This window comes from Solenopsis invicta, chromosome 7, assembly GCF_016802725.1.
Source record: "Solenopsis invicta isolate M01_SB chromosome 7, UNIL_Sinv_3.0, whole genome shotgun sequence".
Lineage (NCBI taxonomy): Eukaryota > Metazoa > Arthropoda > Insecta > Hymenoptera > Formicidae > Solenopsis > Solenopsis invicta.
The window spans coordinates 2148844-2166741 of record NC_052670.1 but is presented as its reverse complement, the minus strand read 5'-3'; the positions used below and the strand labels follow the sequence as shown (position 1 = coordinate 2166741).

Here is a 17898-nt window from a genome sequence, read left to right as displayed (position 1 = left end):
GACCAGCGTCTCACCCATATATGACAAAATACGTGTTTGGCGGGAGTTAATAATTTTTTATTAAATATTAAATAACGGAATCGACCGGAACTCTTCGCAAGGCGCTTTGTTACGTTAAAAACTATTGAAAAAATATTTTTTGGTACACAGAACTCTCGAATAAAGACCAGCATCTCACCCATATATGACAAATTCGTGTTTGGCGGGAGTTAACAATTTATTATTAACTAATAAATTATGCAATCGACCGGAACTCTTCGGAAGGCGTTTAGATACATTCAGAACTGGAGGAGAAATATTTTTTTGTACACGGAACTCTATTATGTAATATTATGAAATAAATATTTTCTAATAATTTTTTTTTTTATTAAATAAACTATGTTAAACACTAGAACTCTTTCTAGAACTCATCTAGAACTATAGATCTTTTAAAATCCTACAAGAATTGGGTCTGGAAAATGACGCAGGGCAAACTGAGACGCTGCGTGAACCTGGCGTCTCACTTTGTCCTATACGTTTTTTTCGCTTTAAAGGTCAGAACTATTTGTTTTATCTATCAGGAACTATAGAACTATTGTAAATAAAGCCAGAACTCTCAACATTTCGTGAGTTTCCACGAAATGATACGCCAGCTTCACACACACTTTGTACTGCAGATTATTTTTCGAGTGAAACTAGGCTATCGCTCTTTGTCCAACTCATAAATCTGTCTTTGTTCTTCGATTATATCGCCATTTGCAAAAATTAACTATCGTTATACTATTAACTACCGTTGGACACCATTACTAGTCTGTTAACGACAGTTCAGCTTTACTGAGCAAAATATGCATGCATTACAGATTCATTAAAATATTTTTTTGTTAGACGATTAGTCATAATTTCATACAGTTAGTGTAATCATTTTTCCGTGTTTTCCGATAATAATCTCATTTTGTACGTACAAGCGACACAACTTCTGTATTAACATAAATTATTCTCAAATAACAGCTATATGAGTGAATTTTTAATCATTTATTTACTTTTTGTTCGATTTTCTTGTAAAATTGATCTTTGCACTTATTATTTCTTTGCACATTTCAATTCTAGAAAAAATTGTTGTGATTCTGTAACGCCACTTTGAAGATAATTAGATGATGTAAGATGGTATTTTAGCATCCTCTTAAGCAGTGTGGAAAAATTAATTGATAATTAATGCGAGCATGTATAAGCGTGTGGTGCGTGAGGTAGCGCGCGCGAGAATAAAAACAGAGCAGCGCGCTTATTCTATATTTCACATTTAATAACTTTATATGCCACAGCAGTAGCAGACATTACTACGTACCGGGCGATGTCAGTATTCTTTTCCTGTCGATAAATAGCAGTTGTCTACACTACTCGTCTAAGCAAACTACAATCTTTGTGAAACTATACGTTAATAGAAGAATACACTGCTGATTCCTATTATCGATTCCATATCAATTTCAAAAAAATTATAGATGTCCAATATTTTCCACAGTACTATTCTGGTGTATATAAAGCGTATGGAAAGTGTGATGAAAGCGTAACCGAAGTGTGTATAAAACGTAGATTGGGACATCGAAGCGTTAGACACTTGTATGACGCTTGTACGTCGCTTCAAGAAGCTGCAAGAAGTTTTCTATTTTTGCCAGGGTATTTTTGACAGCATTTACCTTAATACTATTTCTTGAATTCTGATTACAATTCGTCAATAATTTTTATTAACGTGAAATTACAAGAAATTCAACATCTCACGCGTTCTTATTGAAGAATTATTAACAGCGACAGTAATGAGGTACGTAAAATGAAATCTATTTCTTTTGTATTTGTATTTGTATATATTAATAGTAAGATCAAAAATATAAAATAAGGGCTCTCGAAATTAAAACAATAAAGATGAAAACGGGCTTAACAAAAGTACAATGCAGTTAAACATGCGTAGTAACATTAGAAGATAATTATTGTAACAAAGTTTATTCGACATGTATATGTTACGGTTAACTTAATTGGTTTTTACACATAATAACCCTTTAATATGAATAATTACCAATTTGTTCGGTTAATATGATTAATAGAAGAGAATTAATCAAATTTACCAGTTATTACAGATAATTCTCAATGTTAAACGGTTAATTGGATAAATAATCTTATTTTATTTTCTCAGCAGTCTGAAGGTACTTTTCAGCAACGGAATACAGTCAAACACTGTAACACAGTGTCGATTTGTAGCTGATATTAATCTTTTTTTATTTCACTCTTAATTTCAACGTTACATTTCATCGCCAAAATGTAATGTTGATACCATGGACTCAAGTAGTACGGAAGGTATCGTTGTAAAATAACATTTCATAAAATTATTGCTAAAATCTTTTGCATTATAGAATTGATGAGTATAAATCAGACGAGAAAACAGATTAAATCAAAGCAGGCAACAGATATCTGCTTTACAACAAAATTAATTTTTACTAACAAAGAACCTTTCAGAAATGTCTGCCTCAGATTTAGACGAACCTTTAATATGTTTTGCTAAAGATCAAAATAAAAGAGACACGTATTCTTTTACGATGCCGAAAAAAATATAATATAACAGTTGTCAACTTTGAACAATCCGTTTTTTATGAAAGCTATGGGAGTACATGTCATGTAAATTATATAAAAACGATACGGCGGATGCTTGTATGCATAATACTCATAATTCCAAAGCAAGGTCAGATACATAATTTAAACGTGTGTGTATATATATATATATATATGTAAAACCTTTTCAAAAAAAAAGGTAAAAAGAAGCGCCTATGTGTGTTGTGCGCAACTTATCTTGAAATTGTGTAATCTAATAAAAATGATATACGTTTATTAAAAAAAAAAATGTGTGAAATCTTTAAAGTGCGCCATGTTTTTGTACATCAAAAATTTTTTATTTCAATAAAATTTTCTCATTTTGTACCGTTTCCTTTTTAATCTTTCAAATTAAATGTTATATATTCCATTGAAACTTATTAAAATTAAATACAACCACTTGGGTTAAAATTGAAAGATTTTTCAATGAAAATACAAAAATAGTACACTTTGATTGTTTAAAAGATTTTTTGGAAAAATGCGTTTAGGTTGAATTAAATTACACAATATTTAAGGAAATACTACTTGGGTTAAAATAAAATTTTTCAATGAGAATTAAAAATGCTATCACTTGAATTTTTAAAATACAAAGATTTTTCAATGACAATACAGAGATAGTACCACGTGGGATTTGTATAAAAGTTGAAGATACTACCAGTTGGGTTAGAATAGAAGTTTTTCAAAGAAAATACAAATACTACTACTTTAATTTTGTAGAAAAAGTATATTCTCCGAGGGGAAATTCACAGCCGGCATTGGTGTACAAAATTTCGGCAGTGGACTGCCGAAAAAAGTAAGCAGTGACCTATAATATTGACGGCATTGTCGTCAGTGGTTGGGGAGTGGTGAGCTCACTTCAGAATCGGTTTTTCGATCATGGGGTTGAGCACAAAAATTTTTGAATACTTCGGGAAAGCTTTAGAATTCTTGTGCAGGCATTGGCGTATGATAATGGGCACGCGGTAGTGTTCATAATTGCATGGCATTGCCTTAATTTTAATATAGGATTGACGGCATTGTAGGCATTGACTAACAATAAGCATTGTCGGCAGTGTACAAAAATGTCGGCAGTGTTTTACAGCAATGCCAAAAATCGGCATTGGTGTACAAAATTTTGGGTTGTGAATTCCCCCTCGATATTCTCTTTATAATAAACGCACTTTAAAAGATTTCACACATTTTTTTTTAATAAACGTATATCATTTTTATTAGATTACACAATTTCAAGATAAGTTGCGCGCAACACACATAGGCGCTTTTTTTACCTTTTTTTTTGAAAAGGTAATATATATATATATATATATATACGTTTAAATTATGTATCTGACCTTGCTTTGAAATTATGAGTATTATGCATACGAGCATCCGCCGTATTGTTTTTATATAATTCACATGACATGTACTCTTCTATAGCTTTCATGAAAAACGGATTATTCTCACGTGCATTGAGTTTTTTTCAGTTTCGTATCGTTCTTAACCATTTTAGGGAGTATACAACCCTTTTGAAGAAAATTGGTTTTCTTCTTTCAAAGAGTATATCGTTGGAACTATGGAATAGAAAAAAAATGTTTTAATTAAATAGCTCGAAAAGTACTTTAGAACAGAAATAAAAAGATAAAAAAAATATAAATTGGCGCGAGTCGCTACCGCGTCTCTTGATAAATTTAAAACAAAAATTTTTTTTAATACCTTTCTCCACTTACTTGGTTTTTTAAAAATTTTTATTTTATTTTATAAGCAAAATAAAGCTTATTTTATTACAAATTCAACGATGATAAAATTATGTTTGGACACTTCTACTGTCCAAAAAAAAATAATTAAAAACGTCTCTATACGCATGGTACATGCACCTGTCCGTGCGCTCGATTCTTCATGCAGTATGCTTCACTGATATCTTTCCGTAATAGAAAATAACCTAGCCGTTCAAGGATAGTCTGTGTAATTAATCTGCGTTTTTATCGTACACTTCGAGAAAAAATGTTACATAATTGTTACTTATGCTAAAAGATAAGCTTAAATTCCAAAATAAAAAATATTTATGAATAATCCAACAGCACGCACTAACAAGGAAATGGTCGTAACCTGTTACACACGGATCTTAATCTGTTTAAATGGATAGGACCTGTCTAGTAAAGTTTAAGTTTACTTTCGACTTACCTCTTCGGGGGTCGCCAGTGACGACGCCTAACGCCACAATTTTTACAAGGAAACACCAAAAATGAAAACTTTGCCCTGGATTATCCGGCTCAAATTTCACACACATACACAAAACCATAAAATAACGTTGTATTATTAAAATCCCGTCGATCGGTGTACCCGTTCTCCGTGAAAAAATTTACAAAGTTCATGTATGCCGAAAACTCCAAATAACCAGTTATGATGTATAATAACCATATTAATCAAATTGACGGTAACATATACATTGATTATAAAAGCTGAAAAACATTATTTAATTGAATGCATAATTACATGAGCACATTCGTATATAACTGCATAAAAATATGTTATGTAATAAAAAAAAGATAAGTGTATCAATCTTTATACCAATTATTATGATATTAAATATACATATGAAAAAGATATTCATTTTTAGATCAATCATGGAAAAAATATGTGATATTTTGTCTCTTGTAATAGAGATATTATTGCTTATTTTGAAAATTTTATATTACATCTGCGAGAATATATACAGAGTAATCATTCCAAGAAAGAAGAAAAGCGTAACTGGTGAAATCGTTTTGGTGCGTATAAAATTTTAATATAAATACAATTACATAAAAAAAAGATAAATTAAAATAAAAAAATAAATTATTTTCATCATTAATGTAAGATTATCGAAAATCATTGAGAAAAGTTGCCGATCACTTTCCTACACCATATCATTTTGTTGTGGGATTATACTTTTTACACAAAAACTAAAAATAAAATCTTGAAAACATAAATACAAACTAGAAAATATAAATCTTCTATCAATTGTAATAGGAGTTTTTATAATATCATATCAAATTTTGCAATAATTAATTAAGATAAGCAAAAATGAGTGCAAACCAAACTAATAGGCAATAATGTTATGTGATAATAACGCGTACTAATTGTAACACCCACGAATTCTCCCAAATAGGCTGCATTTGAAAATATCATCCGAGTTAAAATCAATTTTTTTTAGTAGTAGGATGTCTAACGAACATTTTGGTATAAGATTAAGATTTTATTGCTAGCTGTAACTTGTTGAAAATAATTACTTTGTGCGTGGAAAGCAAGCGCCTCGCATAAATAAATATATTTTTTACAAGTTATAATTAGTAACTAAATCCAAAATCAATTTTTTTTAGTAGTAGGATGTCTAACGAACATTTTGGTATAAGATTAAGATTTTATTGCTAGCTGTAACTTGTTGAAAATAATTACTTTGTGCCTGGAAAGCACGCGCCTCGCATAAATAAATATATTTTTTACAAGTTATAATTAGTAACTAAATCCAAAATCAATTTTTTTTAGTAGTAGGATGTCTAACGAACATTTTGGTATAAGATTAAGATTTTTTTGCTGGCTGTAACTTGTTGAAAATAATTACTTTGTGCGTGGAAAGCACGCGCCTCGCAGAAATAAATATATTTTTTACAAGTTATAATTAGTAACTAAATCCGAAATCAATTTTTTTTAGTAGTAGGATGTCTAACGAACATTTTGGTATAAGATTAAGATTTTATTGCTAGCTGTAACTTGTTGAAAATAATTACTTTGTGCGTGGATGGCACGCGCCTCGCGCGAACAAATATATTTTTTACAAGTTATATCTAGCAACTAATTCCGAAGTTGCATTTATTTTAGTAGTTGGATTTCTATCATTTAATATAATACTATGCAAGCAGCAATTTATTTCGAGATAAGGTGACGGATGATACAGCGCGGCGCGCAAGCTCCACGCATAATGATATTTAATAAACAATTTTATATTTATTTTGGTCTTATATGAGAGCAACAAATTAGCAACAAATTCTAGCGTAGTTGTTTTTGCCTAGGGGCTATTGTATATATATTTTTTTTTTATGGGGGGGTCCAGCTTGCCATTAAGCTGGACCCCCCCATTTTTTTTTTTAAATGTTGCTAAACGGCTTGAGCAAAAAAATCCGGACTAGAGTAACAAATTAGCACATAAATAGCACTAAATTTTTGACCTAGTGCGAACTTGATTTTCGCTGGTGGGGGGTCCAGCTTAATAGAGGTTAATTCTTGTCGACTTGTACAAATATACCTTATGCTGTTTCACAAAATGCATCATGTGGCACAATAATTTAAAGATTAAGTCAAGTTATTAATTTAATAGATAGATCTCAATGCTGTGCATTTTGGGCGGATTCCGATAGCGCACGGGACTGATAGCACACCGCCACTCACAGTGGCCGATGCCTAGAGTTTTTCCGTTAGTTGGGTTAGATAAGTCAAGATGATTGATTGATCGATGGCTATCGCACCGTGCGATATTGGATCCCGTCCGTGCAATTTATTCTTGTATGATTTTTACTATTTTGTAATCTGTTTCATCGATATCAATTTACGCTGCATCTCGATTTTATGTTTATAATTAAAACCGTATTATAAAAAAATAAATACTTCATTAAAATCACCAAAAATGTACACACTGTTGTTTAAAGTATAAAATTTGTAAAAAAATCGTGGAAATTTTGTTCGCGATTTTAAAGAATTTGTTTTTAACAAGTTTAAATAAAAACAACGGATATTTGATTGGGTTTTTACTTTCGCAATTATCTAAGCAGATAATTTAACGATTTTAATAACATAATTTTTAAGTTACAAATAAAACAAAAATATCAAGATTATAATACTTCTTAAATGGGAAGCATTTTGGTATATTATAATATATGAATCAGATAATAGAAAATTTGCGTGCACTCAAGGATAACATATCACACAGAAAAATAACAAAAAATAAACATAAGAACTTGTATTATAGATTTTAAACTAAAAGTCTAATAATTTTTATTTGATTAACGCACAGATAACAGGTGCAGGTCATGGTATCGGAAAAGAATTAGCGATTGGTTATGCTTTGCTAGGAGCAACAGTGGTATGTTGGGATATCAATAAAGAAACCAATAATGAGACGATGAGTGATATTAAGAAGATGGGAATAGACTCTGTTTATGCGTATCGGTAAATTGATGCTATTTTTAATAAAGCTCGATAATTTAAAAAGATAAACTCGATGAAATGTATATATATTCGCGTAAATGTCTATTGATTAAAATTTTGTAACGTTTTACAGATGCGATGTAGCAGACAGAGAAGAAGTTTTTAGAATAGCTGAGAAAGTAAAAAAAGAAGTGGGCGACGTTACTATATTGGTCAATAATGCCGGTATAGGGTTTAGTAAATCATTTCTAAATCATAATCCCGATGAAATTACCCGACTCACAAACATCAATTTGTTAGCACATTATTGGGCAAGTATCTAACAGAGAAATAGACTCGAGAGTTCCTTTTCCATTCTGATAACCTTTGGATGTGTTGTTTGAATTTATTATTTTGCATGTATTGTAAAAAAAAATTGAAAAAACATACGTATTTTTCTATAAGTGTTCTTACGCGCATTAAGAAAAAGAAATATCTTGTAAAAAAAATTTTGTATTTCTTAGCATGCAGCATCGAAATAATAAGAGAAATGTTAAAGTCAGCGAGAATGACACATGGATTCATTTTTTTGTAAGAAATACACGTCATAAAACTATGAAATATTATATAATAACCGTTAACGCAACTACGTTAACGCAACTCAGATACGATATTTATGATAAATATTCATAAATATTTATTTTTAATTAATAAATATTTATTATTCATTCATAATTAATTTATAAATATTTATTATTATTATCATTAGCTATTTTTCTTATTATTAATTGTATTTATTATTATTTATCTCTTTTATATTATGTAGTCATTCTACACATATCTTGCATATATGGAAGAAAAAAATAAAATTATTATTCATCATTATTAAAATATAGTCTAAAAGTTATTTTACACATATTTCATAAATGTTTTATGATATTTATAATAAATTTTTATAATTTGAGCAAGAGATCAGGAAAATATTTATGAAATATTTGATAATATATTTTTTAAACATTCATATAATTATCATAAATATTTTGTAAATCTTTTATAAATATTATATGCTGAGTGATATCATGTTTGGAAATAAATACAAATTGTATTAGTGTGTCGCTCGCAATTAAAATATACTGTCTAAATGTCAATCAGTGAAATTTTACTGAATTGTAGTTCAATTCTTATAACTGTAATCATGAGTGACTAGTCAGTATCTTTCAGTAATTTCAAATAAAAAAGAAATACTTTTATTGAGACGGGAATCAGTATCATTGACAAACAATGTCATTTCACTGATAGTTGTAAGTATAACATTAAAATCAAATTATTCACTGTAATTTAGTGAGTAATACACTGCTTCGAATTTAGAGAGTATGATTTTGACGAATATATAATTTTTGCAAATCGTTATTCACAAAAGGATAATTCTTTCAGACGTTGAAAGCATTTTTACCAAGTATGATTGAAAAGAATTACGGTCACATTGTGGCACTCTCATCAATAGTAGGACTCATTGGTGCTCCTTATGGAACGATTTATTGTCCTTCAAAATTTGCAGTCAAAGGTAATTTATTTAATAATTATAATGTTATACAAATATAAATAAATATCCAATATTATTTAGTCAATGATAAATTATCTATATGAATAAAGATGAATATATGTACATGCACGCGCGCACACCTGCATGCACACGTCCTTATACAAGTATATGTAATGTATACATATAATTTTATTTATATAGATGTATTACACATAAATTTAATGACACACTGATAGTGTAAAGATGTACATATAATTATAAAAAATACTTTTTTAATATATTCTAATATATATTTTTTCTATCCGTATCACAGGATTAATGGAAGCTATTTCTGAGGAATTACGTACACTGAGTAACGGAAAATCCTCTATTAAGTTCACTACAATTTATCCTGCTCTAGTGCTTACTGGAATTGTTAAAAAACCAAAACTTAGGTAAAATAAGACATGGAACGTGGGTCGCAAATACAACAGCAACATAAAAGCGTATATCGTCATTGACGCTTCTTAAGAGACTATCGCATTTGTGATCTAGAAAATGCAATATGCGTTCTGTGTTTTAGATGTTATGTAGAATACACACCCGCACTTCATTTCTTTTACGTAATGTCACAAATTAAAATTTGATTGTAATATTTTAATAGGCTTGTTATGCATGTAGACTATTTATACACCATTATTTAATTAATAAGATATGTATAATATTTATGAGTGGCAATGGAGTGGATTAAATGTTATTTAATTATATGTATAGGTTTCCATGGTTTGGAAGTTATAAACCACGGAAAGTAGCTTCGTTAATAATTGATGCGCAAAGACGAAATTACGAAAATAAAAGTCTACCTTGGTTTTGGTTACCAATAATGAAGATAGGAAGGTACATAAAAATAAAAATTTAATCATAACGTAGACACACAATATATTTTTAGATGTGCGATAATGAGCCGCAGAACAATTCACTGTAAACATAGTATAAAGACAGATAATATAAAATACCCATTTTTAAATTAACATTATTTTATATCAGCATTATCGCACAAAACTTACTGCTCATTACATGTAGCATGTTTTGCAACAAATACAATTTCCAGTAAGTGAATACAATTTTTTGTATTCACTCATTGAAAGTTGCAGTTATTGCAAAACATGCTACATGTAATGAGCAGTAAGCTTTGTGCGATAACGCTGGTATAAAATAATGTTAATTTAAAAATGGGTATTTTAAATAATAAAAACTCTTTTTCTAAATAATAAAAACTCTTAATACATATTAGTAGCCTATTCTATATTATCTGTCTTTATCTTATTATTAATATACTAATTGTAAGTATTGTTGTACTATTATTATTAGATCTATAGGTTATTATTTTTATAATAAAAATTAAATTTTTATTTCAGATTATTACCCGAAAAAGCAATAAAGTGCATACTGGATTTCATAGATTCCGGGGTTTATCCAGAAGATTAAAAAATAGAGAAAGATCGATATCAACATACCACTTTTTTTTAAGACTTCTCAAACAAACAATAAAAATAACTTTAGAAAATATAAGCTATAGAATATAAAATGTAAAAGTGCCTTCTATTAACTGATACAATCGTTCCAGATTTTACCATAATTACATTTTCATAAGATAACGAAAAATAAACGTCTGATAAAGTAAGCTCTAAAATCAATAATAATGTTACAGTTTTCTTTTCTTTTTCTTTAAAATGAGTCATCCATATAAAAAATATTTACAAGTTAATGTATATAAGAATTTTTAAAAACTTTTCATTTCGAAGACGTTTTTTATCGATTTATAGAAATACATTATGCTATTTTGCAAAGCGCAGTATGTAAAGCAACAATAAGATTTAGGTTTAAATTATTAACTTAACAGATAATTATAGATAGATGTATCTTTTATTCTTTTCTTTATTTTTTATCTTATAATCTATTTTATTGATGTGACAATTTTTACTACACCGTGACTTTATGTTTAAATCTGTATTATGAGAACAATAAGAAAGAGAAAAAGAAAACAGTTTCAAAATGCTACAAATATGTAAGTATATATATTCAATTAAACATGATAAAACAATAATAAATATTATTTTATTAATATCATCTTTACTTATATCACAAAATGATGTATAAATAAAAATAAGTATACAAATGTTTATTTTATAAAAAAATATATTTTGTTATATAAGATATTACATGAAAACATGCCAAATGTATAAATTACATTATAATATACATTTCATGTTATTCCTAATCCCGTAATAAGATATGTAAAAAAGAGATATATAAAAACATATTCTGTCAATGTTCTAAAACATTCATTCGTAAAATCATTGGAAATTGTATCAATTGTATCATTGAAAATTGAATCAAGGTTATCATATCCTCTTAATCCTACTTTTGCACCAGCAAGACAGCACGCAAATTTGATAGCTTTTTGCAAAATCATTTTATTAATAAATTTTACTCGATTGCATTCCAAACTTCCTATATCTAAATTTTTGTTAATCTGTTGTTTAACAACAGTACCATTATCAAAGATATTATCGTTTATTTGATTCAGATCATTCGTGTAAACTTCGTCTTCTTTATATTTATGCCGAGGGGGAATTCACAACCCAAAATTTTGTACACCAATGCCGGCTGTGAATTTCCCCTCGATTTATGCATAAAGTCAATTTTGCTCTTGTTCAAATAATATAGTACAGCTACATTAAATGTGTCATCTGCACCTAAAGTATCGACTACCTTCCACGGTGGGAAAGCTGGCGATCGTATTATTGCGCCACATGGAGTACGAGCGGTTGCACCTTGCTCTGCTCAAGCAGAAATAACGGTTCCTCTAAAAGAACATTCATATATCTCGTATAATAGAATATCATGTTATTTTATATAAATATTAACGGAACATTATTGTTTTACTAAAAGAAAGGTTATTTTTATGCATTTTTTTTACGAAGACTGTATAAGTAATTAATTTGAAGTTTGATATATATAATAATATATATTTTAATAATAATGAGAAATTTTTTAAGTTAAAATAATAAAATTTGGGATAATTATGTTTTCAAATTTTTTTTTTAAATTGGTTTTTATGATTTTAGAAAAACTAATGAATGAATAATGAATTGCCCCGCTACTTTTCGGAAATACCTGTCTGTATCGTAAATCACCGAAATTAAAATATATATATTTTTAAACAAGAACCCCTTTTAACAGTCGTAGCTAAATTTTAGTGCTTATATTTATTCGTGTAATTTTTATATTTCTTCAAATTCACCAGACTGTGCTCCGAATTACTTTTCGCAATAAATTCTTTACAGTTTTTTACAGGAGAGGGCGGAGGGTTAATTTAGATGCTAGTTAGCATCAAGTATTACTAAATTAATTACAATTTAATAAAAATGTGATATTACTAATTCTTGTTCATTTAAAACTGTGTTATGTCCGAAAAGTAATTTTTCGGCCCACAGTCTGGTAAATTTGAAAAAATATATAAAAAGCATACGAATAAATATAAGCACTAAGATCTAGCTACGACCGTTAAAAGGCGTTCTTGTTTAATTAGTGTTGTCATATTTCGGTCGAATATTTATTTTATATATATTTTTAATTTATTTTTAAAACCTGTCAAATTTGTTGGCGATTTTGTGTGTGAAGCTGGCACATCATTTGGTGGAAAATCATTAAACATTGACAGTTCTGGGTTGTCTTCTATTAGATGATATAATAGTTTCTATAATTGTTCCAAATTTTACAATAATTAAGTCTTTTGTAAGATAAACAAAACTAATTAAGCATCTGATAAAATAAGCTCTAAAACTAATAATAATGTTACAGTTTCCTTTTCTTTTTCTTTAAAATGAGTCATCTATGTAAAAAATATTTACAAGTTAATGTATATGAGAATTTTTAAAAATCTTTTGTTTTAAAAACATTTTTTTGTCGATTTATAAAAATACCTTATGCTGTTTTGCAAAGCGCAGTATGTGGAGCAGCAATAAGATTTAGGTTTAAATTATTAACTTGACAAATAGTTATAGATATATGTATCTTTTATTCTTTTCTTTATAGTTTTAATATGTTATAATCTATTTTATCGATAGATGTGACAATTTTTACTACACCATAATTTTATGATTAAACTTGTATTATAAAAAGATAAAAAAAAAATAAAACAATACAGATAAAACAATTTCAGAATGCTACAAATATGTATATGTATATATATATATATATATATATATATATATATATATGTATGTATGTATATATATATATATATATATATATATATATATATGTATATATATATTCAATTAAATACGATAAAACAATGATAAATATTATTTTACTAATATTATTTTTATTTATATCACAAAATGATGTATAGATAAAAATATATATACAAATGTTTATTTTATAAAAAGTATATTTTGTTATATATTAGATATTATATATAATATATAATAAAATATATTTATATATAAGATATTACATGAAAACATGCAAAATGTACAAATTACATTATAATACATTTGATGTTATTCTTAATACTCTAATAACATATATATAAAAGAAATATAAAAACATATTCTGTCAATGTTCTGAAAAATTCAATCGTGTAAAATATCATTAGAAATTGTATCAAGGTTATCATATCCTCTTAATCCTACTTTTGCACCAGCAAGACGGCACGCAAATTTGATAGCTTTTTGCAAAACTATTTCATTAATAAATTTCGCTCGATTGCATTCCAAATTTTCTATACCTAAATTTTTGTTAATCTGTTGTTTAATAGCAATACCATTATCAAAGGTATTATCGTTTGTTTGATTCAGATCATTCATGTAAACTTCGTCTTCTTTATATTTATGCATGAACTCAATTTTGCTCTTGTTCAAATAATACAGTACAGCTGCATTAAATGTGTCACCTGCACCTAAAGTATCGATTACCTTATGCGGTGGGAAAGCTGGCGATCGTATTATTGCGCCACATGGAGTACGAGCAGTTGCACCTTGCTCTGCCCAAGCAGAAATAATGGTTTCTCTAAAAGGACATTCATATATCTTGTATAACTGAATATCATGTTATTTTATGTAAATATTAACGGACCATTATTGTTTTATTTTAAAAAATGCTATTTTTATGCATTTTTTTAACGAAAACTATATAATAAGTAATTAATTTGAAGTTTGATACATATAATAATATATATTTTATTAATAATGAGAAATTTTTGTAAATCAAAATAATGAAATTTGGTATAATTATAACGTTTTCAAAATTTTTTTTTTTAATTGGTTCCTACAATTGTAGAAAAACTAATGAATAAATAAACTTTGCCCCGCTACTTTTCGGAAATACCTGTCTATATCGTAAATCATTGAAATTAAAATATATATTTTTTTAAACAAAAACCTCTTTTAACGGTCGTAGCTAAATTTTAGTGCTTATATTTATTCATGTGATTTTTATACTTCTTCAAATTCACCAGACTCCAAATTATTTTTCGCAATAAATTTTTAACAGTTTTTTTCAGGAAAGGGGGAGGGTTAATTTAGATGATAATTAGCATCAAGTATTACTAAATTAATTTCAATTTAATAAAAACGTGATATTACTAATTCTTATTCATTTAAAACTGTGTTATGTCTGAAAAGTAATTTTTCGGCCTACAGTCTGGTAAATTTAAAAAAGTATATAAAAAGCATACGAATAAATATAAGCACTAAGATCTAGCTACGACCGTTAAAAGGCGTTCTTGTTTAATTTGTCATACTTCGATTGAACCAAAGATCGAACATTTACTTTATATATATTTTTTTAATTTATTTTTATAAAACCTGTCAAATTTTTTGGCGATTTTTTAAACACAATTTTTACATATAGAATAAATATTTAATATTATTATAATTATATAAAAAATAGTTTGTTGTATGTAATTCTTGTTCCGACAATAACCGAATATCTGTACATTAAAAATCTCATTCATTTTTATTTCAGATGACTAAGTGTCGAGATTTTATTATATAATTATTGCAGTTTTCATTATTTTGACTTGCAAAAATTCCCAATTATTAATCAAATATGTATTATTATATGTATTCGGTTTCAAATTAATCACCTGCATAGTTTCCGTAAAAAAAATTGATAAAAATAGCCTTTATTTGTGTCACTTTAAAGCTACTAATGAATATATTTCTTACTTAAAGTCTCGGCCGATGTTATGTATTACTTCATCCATATTATCAAAACCCAAATTTGTAGCGAATTCTTTTGCTACAAATGCTACATCAACGTACGGCAATAGTTCCAATAACCTGGGACCTGCTCTTGGACTTTCCAATTCTACACTAATTGTAATTGGTATACGATTTTTAGTAGCGCAATCACGTGTGCAATTTAATGAGTTATTATAATTCTCTATACGCTGTATCATAAGCAACACTTCATCTACATTCCTTCCCTAAAAACAAAAAATGAAATTGCCTTGCCACAGAATTATTTTCTACATTACAAGACCCACCTCAAAATGAATCCAACTATATTCCTCTAAATTAAGTTGCTCAAAATTTTTTAACGTTAACTCGGGGAAACCTTGATTGTTGTATAGAATTGTACGAGACCCAGTGCTTGAACTCAATATAATAGTTGCGACGGGACACCCAATATCTTTTATCATAGGACAATGGGAATAGTCAATTTTGTATTTGCGTAGATCACTTTGCAGAAAGTTAGAATGCTCATCTGTGCTCAAGCAAGCCAGCAGCTCACACGGCTGTCCTATTAACGATAGCACAGTGCAAGTGTTGGATGCATTGCCCCCCCTTTGCCATCTGTAATCAGTAGATCTGAAAGTTTATGTATAATTAGATGCGTGATTCCCTACTCGAAGTTCCGAACTCGAGCTCAGCAAAATCTCAAAAATTTCTTTTTATACGTTGTTTGGATGCCGGAAAGTTTATTGTTTAATTGAATAAAATTTAATTAAAACTGCAGATATTCGGTTAAAGGGAGTGGAAAGACAGTAGGATAATAGCTACGAAATGTTGAACGAAATAATATCAATATTAAATATTTGGTTCATTTAGAAAAGTGGAATTATTATTATTTTCTTTTTCGTTATATTAATCCAATATCTAATTAGCATTATTTTCAGTGTATCGATGCGATAAGAACATGAAAAAGATTTCCAAAATCGACAGAATATAACGCAAAACAAGAAGACGTCACAGTGAGAATACAGCATTAATTGTTACTAAAATAAATCTAATTGAAATTAAATAATTAAATAATTAATGAATAAATTGTAATGTGCAAAACTTTTGTTATTTTTTTAAATAATTTTTATGCTCTTATCGTGTCAACACACTAAAAATAATGTCAATTAAATGCATATTTAATAATAATAACATTTTAATTAAACATATTAATACTTAATACTTATTTACTATTAAATAAAAATGTTACAGTTTTAATTAAATAAAAGTGTTACAATTTTAATTAATAAGTGCATAAGTATTATTAAAGAATTATAATAAAAAATTTAGGTTAGGAATAATCAATTTAAGTTTTGCAGTTGACACAATTCATAAATTTAATCGATTGCTTTTTTTTAATTAATTGAAGTTGATGGGATCGGTCTATAATCGCATAAACGTTTAAATATTATTTTATTGTACATTGATATCTACGATCAATTAAAGAACGGGACCAATGGATTCACGCACTGCGCGCTCGCGCGGTAATTTTATTCGAATTAACCGCGACCACGAATCGTGAGGCAACATGACGTCACTAACCTCTGACAGGAATCCTCCGAAGGAAATTGTACGCACATTTGAACGATATCGAGACAAGCGCGTCCCACGCATAGAATCTTGAACATATGGGCCTCCGTCGACGAGTCCCCGCTAACGACTTTCCCGTAAAAATTCGACGTCATGTCTGCAGTCCAAATAACTGCCTTCACGCTTCTCATCTACGTTTCTTACACATGAATTTCTTATTCTTTTTCTTCTTTATTGTTCCTTTATTATTCCGCAATCGTTCCTATCTCGGCAAGATACCACACGTATTAAACGTAAACATTACCAAAAACCAACGGACTTTGACCGCGACAAATTGCAACATACTTGTTAGGATAAATTATAATTTGTGGCGCCCTCTGTGTGTGCGTAATGTTAGTCACAGGCAATTTTTATTCATTGTATGTTGTACAATTTATTACCGACGTCAGAGAGGTTCCTCCACTCTCTGCTTCTATAACTTCAAGAAATGCATATAACTTCAAGTTACATATACATTTACAAATACACATACACATGCATGTACAAAAAAGTTATATGAATATGTAAAAACAATTACGAAATATTGGAATGTACGGTAGAAATAAAATTCAAAGTCTTTTTTAAGTATTAAGCAAGCCATACCGAAGTGAGCAAAGTCGATATCATCGAGATCTCTGTCGAAGGAATCGCGTACTAGATTCACATTCTTTCGCACCACCGGACAGTAGCAATCGTTTGTATCGACAGATAGTTATCGACAGATAGCAATCATCTGTATCGACGAACTAAGCAAATTTCAGATAAAGG

The 17898-nt window shown here is 28.5% G+C and overlaps 2 protein-coding genes across 4 annotated transcripts; one reads left to right on the top strand and one right to left on the bottom strand.

Annotated features, from left to right (window-relative positions):
• Positions 1-1156: 1156 nt before the first annotated feature.
• Positions 1157-11498, top strand: LOC105205311 (17-beta-hydroxysteroid dehydrogenase 13). The gene is made up of 9 exons (XM_039451714.1): positions 1157-1650; positions 1737-1792; positions 5207-5354; positions 7634-7788; positions 7901-8078; positions 9181-9310; positions 9603-9723; positions 10043-10165; positions 10687-11498. Exons 2-9 carry the CDS (start codon positions 1788-1790, stop codon positions 10754-10756), a joined length of 930 nt encoding a protein of 309 aa, XP_039307648.1. The 5' UTR covers positions 1157-1650; positions 1737-1787; the 3' UTR covers positions 10757-11498.
• A 246-nt stretch (positions 11499-11744) lies between these two features.
• Positions 11745-17596, bottom strand: LOC105200104 (ketohexokinase). Of its 3 annotated transcripts, XM_039451713.1 has the most exons (5): positions 17104-17593; positions 15828-16152; positions 15508-15767; positions 14254-14347; positions 11745-12137 (listed from the first exon to the last, which is right to left on the bottom strand). In XM_039451713.1, the coding sequence occupies exons 1-5, from the start codon at positions 17280-17282 to the stop codon at positions 12018-12020; spliced, it is 978 nt and encodes a 325-aa protein (XP_039307647.1). In that variant the 5' UTR covers positions 17283-17593; the 3' UTR covers positions 11745-12017. The 3 variants fall into 3 exon arrangements, with proteins under 3 accessions (XP_039307647.1, XP_011165815.1, XP_039307646.1); XM_011167513.3 differs by lacking the exon at positions 11745-12137 and having other exon boundaries at positions 13709-14347; positions 15828-16137; positions 17104-17596; XM_039451712.1 differs by lacking the exon at positions 11745-12137 and having other exon boundaries at positions 13713-14347; positions 17104-17588.
• Positions 17597-17898: the final 302 nt, after the last annotated feature.

What these genes read in the sequence shown, in the direction of transcription:
- LOC105205311 (XM_039451714.1), top strand. An exon ending in GACTCTGTTTATGCGTATCG is followed by an intron (nt 7,789 to 7,900) that starts GTAAATTGATGC and finishes AACGTTTTACAG; the next exon opens with ATGCGATGTAGCAGACAGAG. An exon ending in GTTAAAAAACCAAAACTTAG is followed by an intron (nt 9,724 to 10,042) that starts GTAAAATAAGAC and finishes TTATATGTATAG; the next exon opens with GTTTCCATGGTTTGGAAGTT.
- LOC105200104 (XM_039451712.1), bottom strand. Translation starts at nt 17,282, where the DNA reads ATGAGAAGCGTGAAGGCAGTTATTTGGACTGCAGACATGACGTCGAAT. An exon ending in TCGGAGGATTCCTGTCAGAG is followed by an intron (nt 16,153 to 17,103) that starts GTTAGTGACGTC and finishes ATAAACTTTCAG; the next exon opens with ATCTACTGATTACAGATGGC. An exon ending in ATAGTTGGATTCATTTTGAG is followed by an intron (nt 15,768 to 15,827) that starts GTGGGTCTTGTA and finishes TTTTGTTTTTAG; the next exon opens with GGAAGGAATGTAGATGAAGT.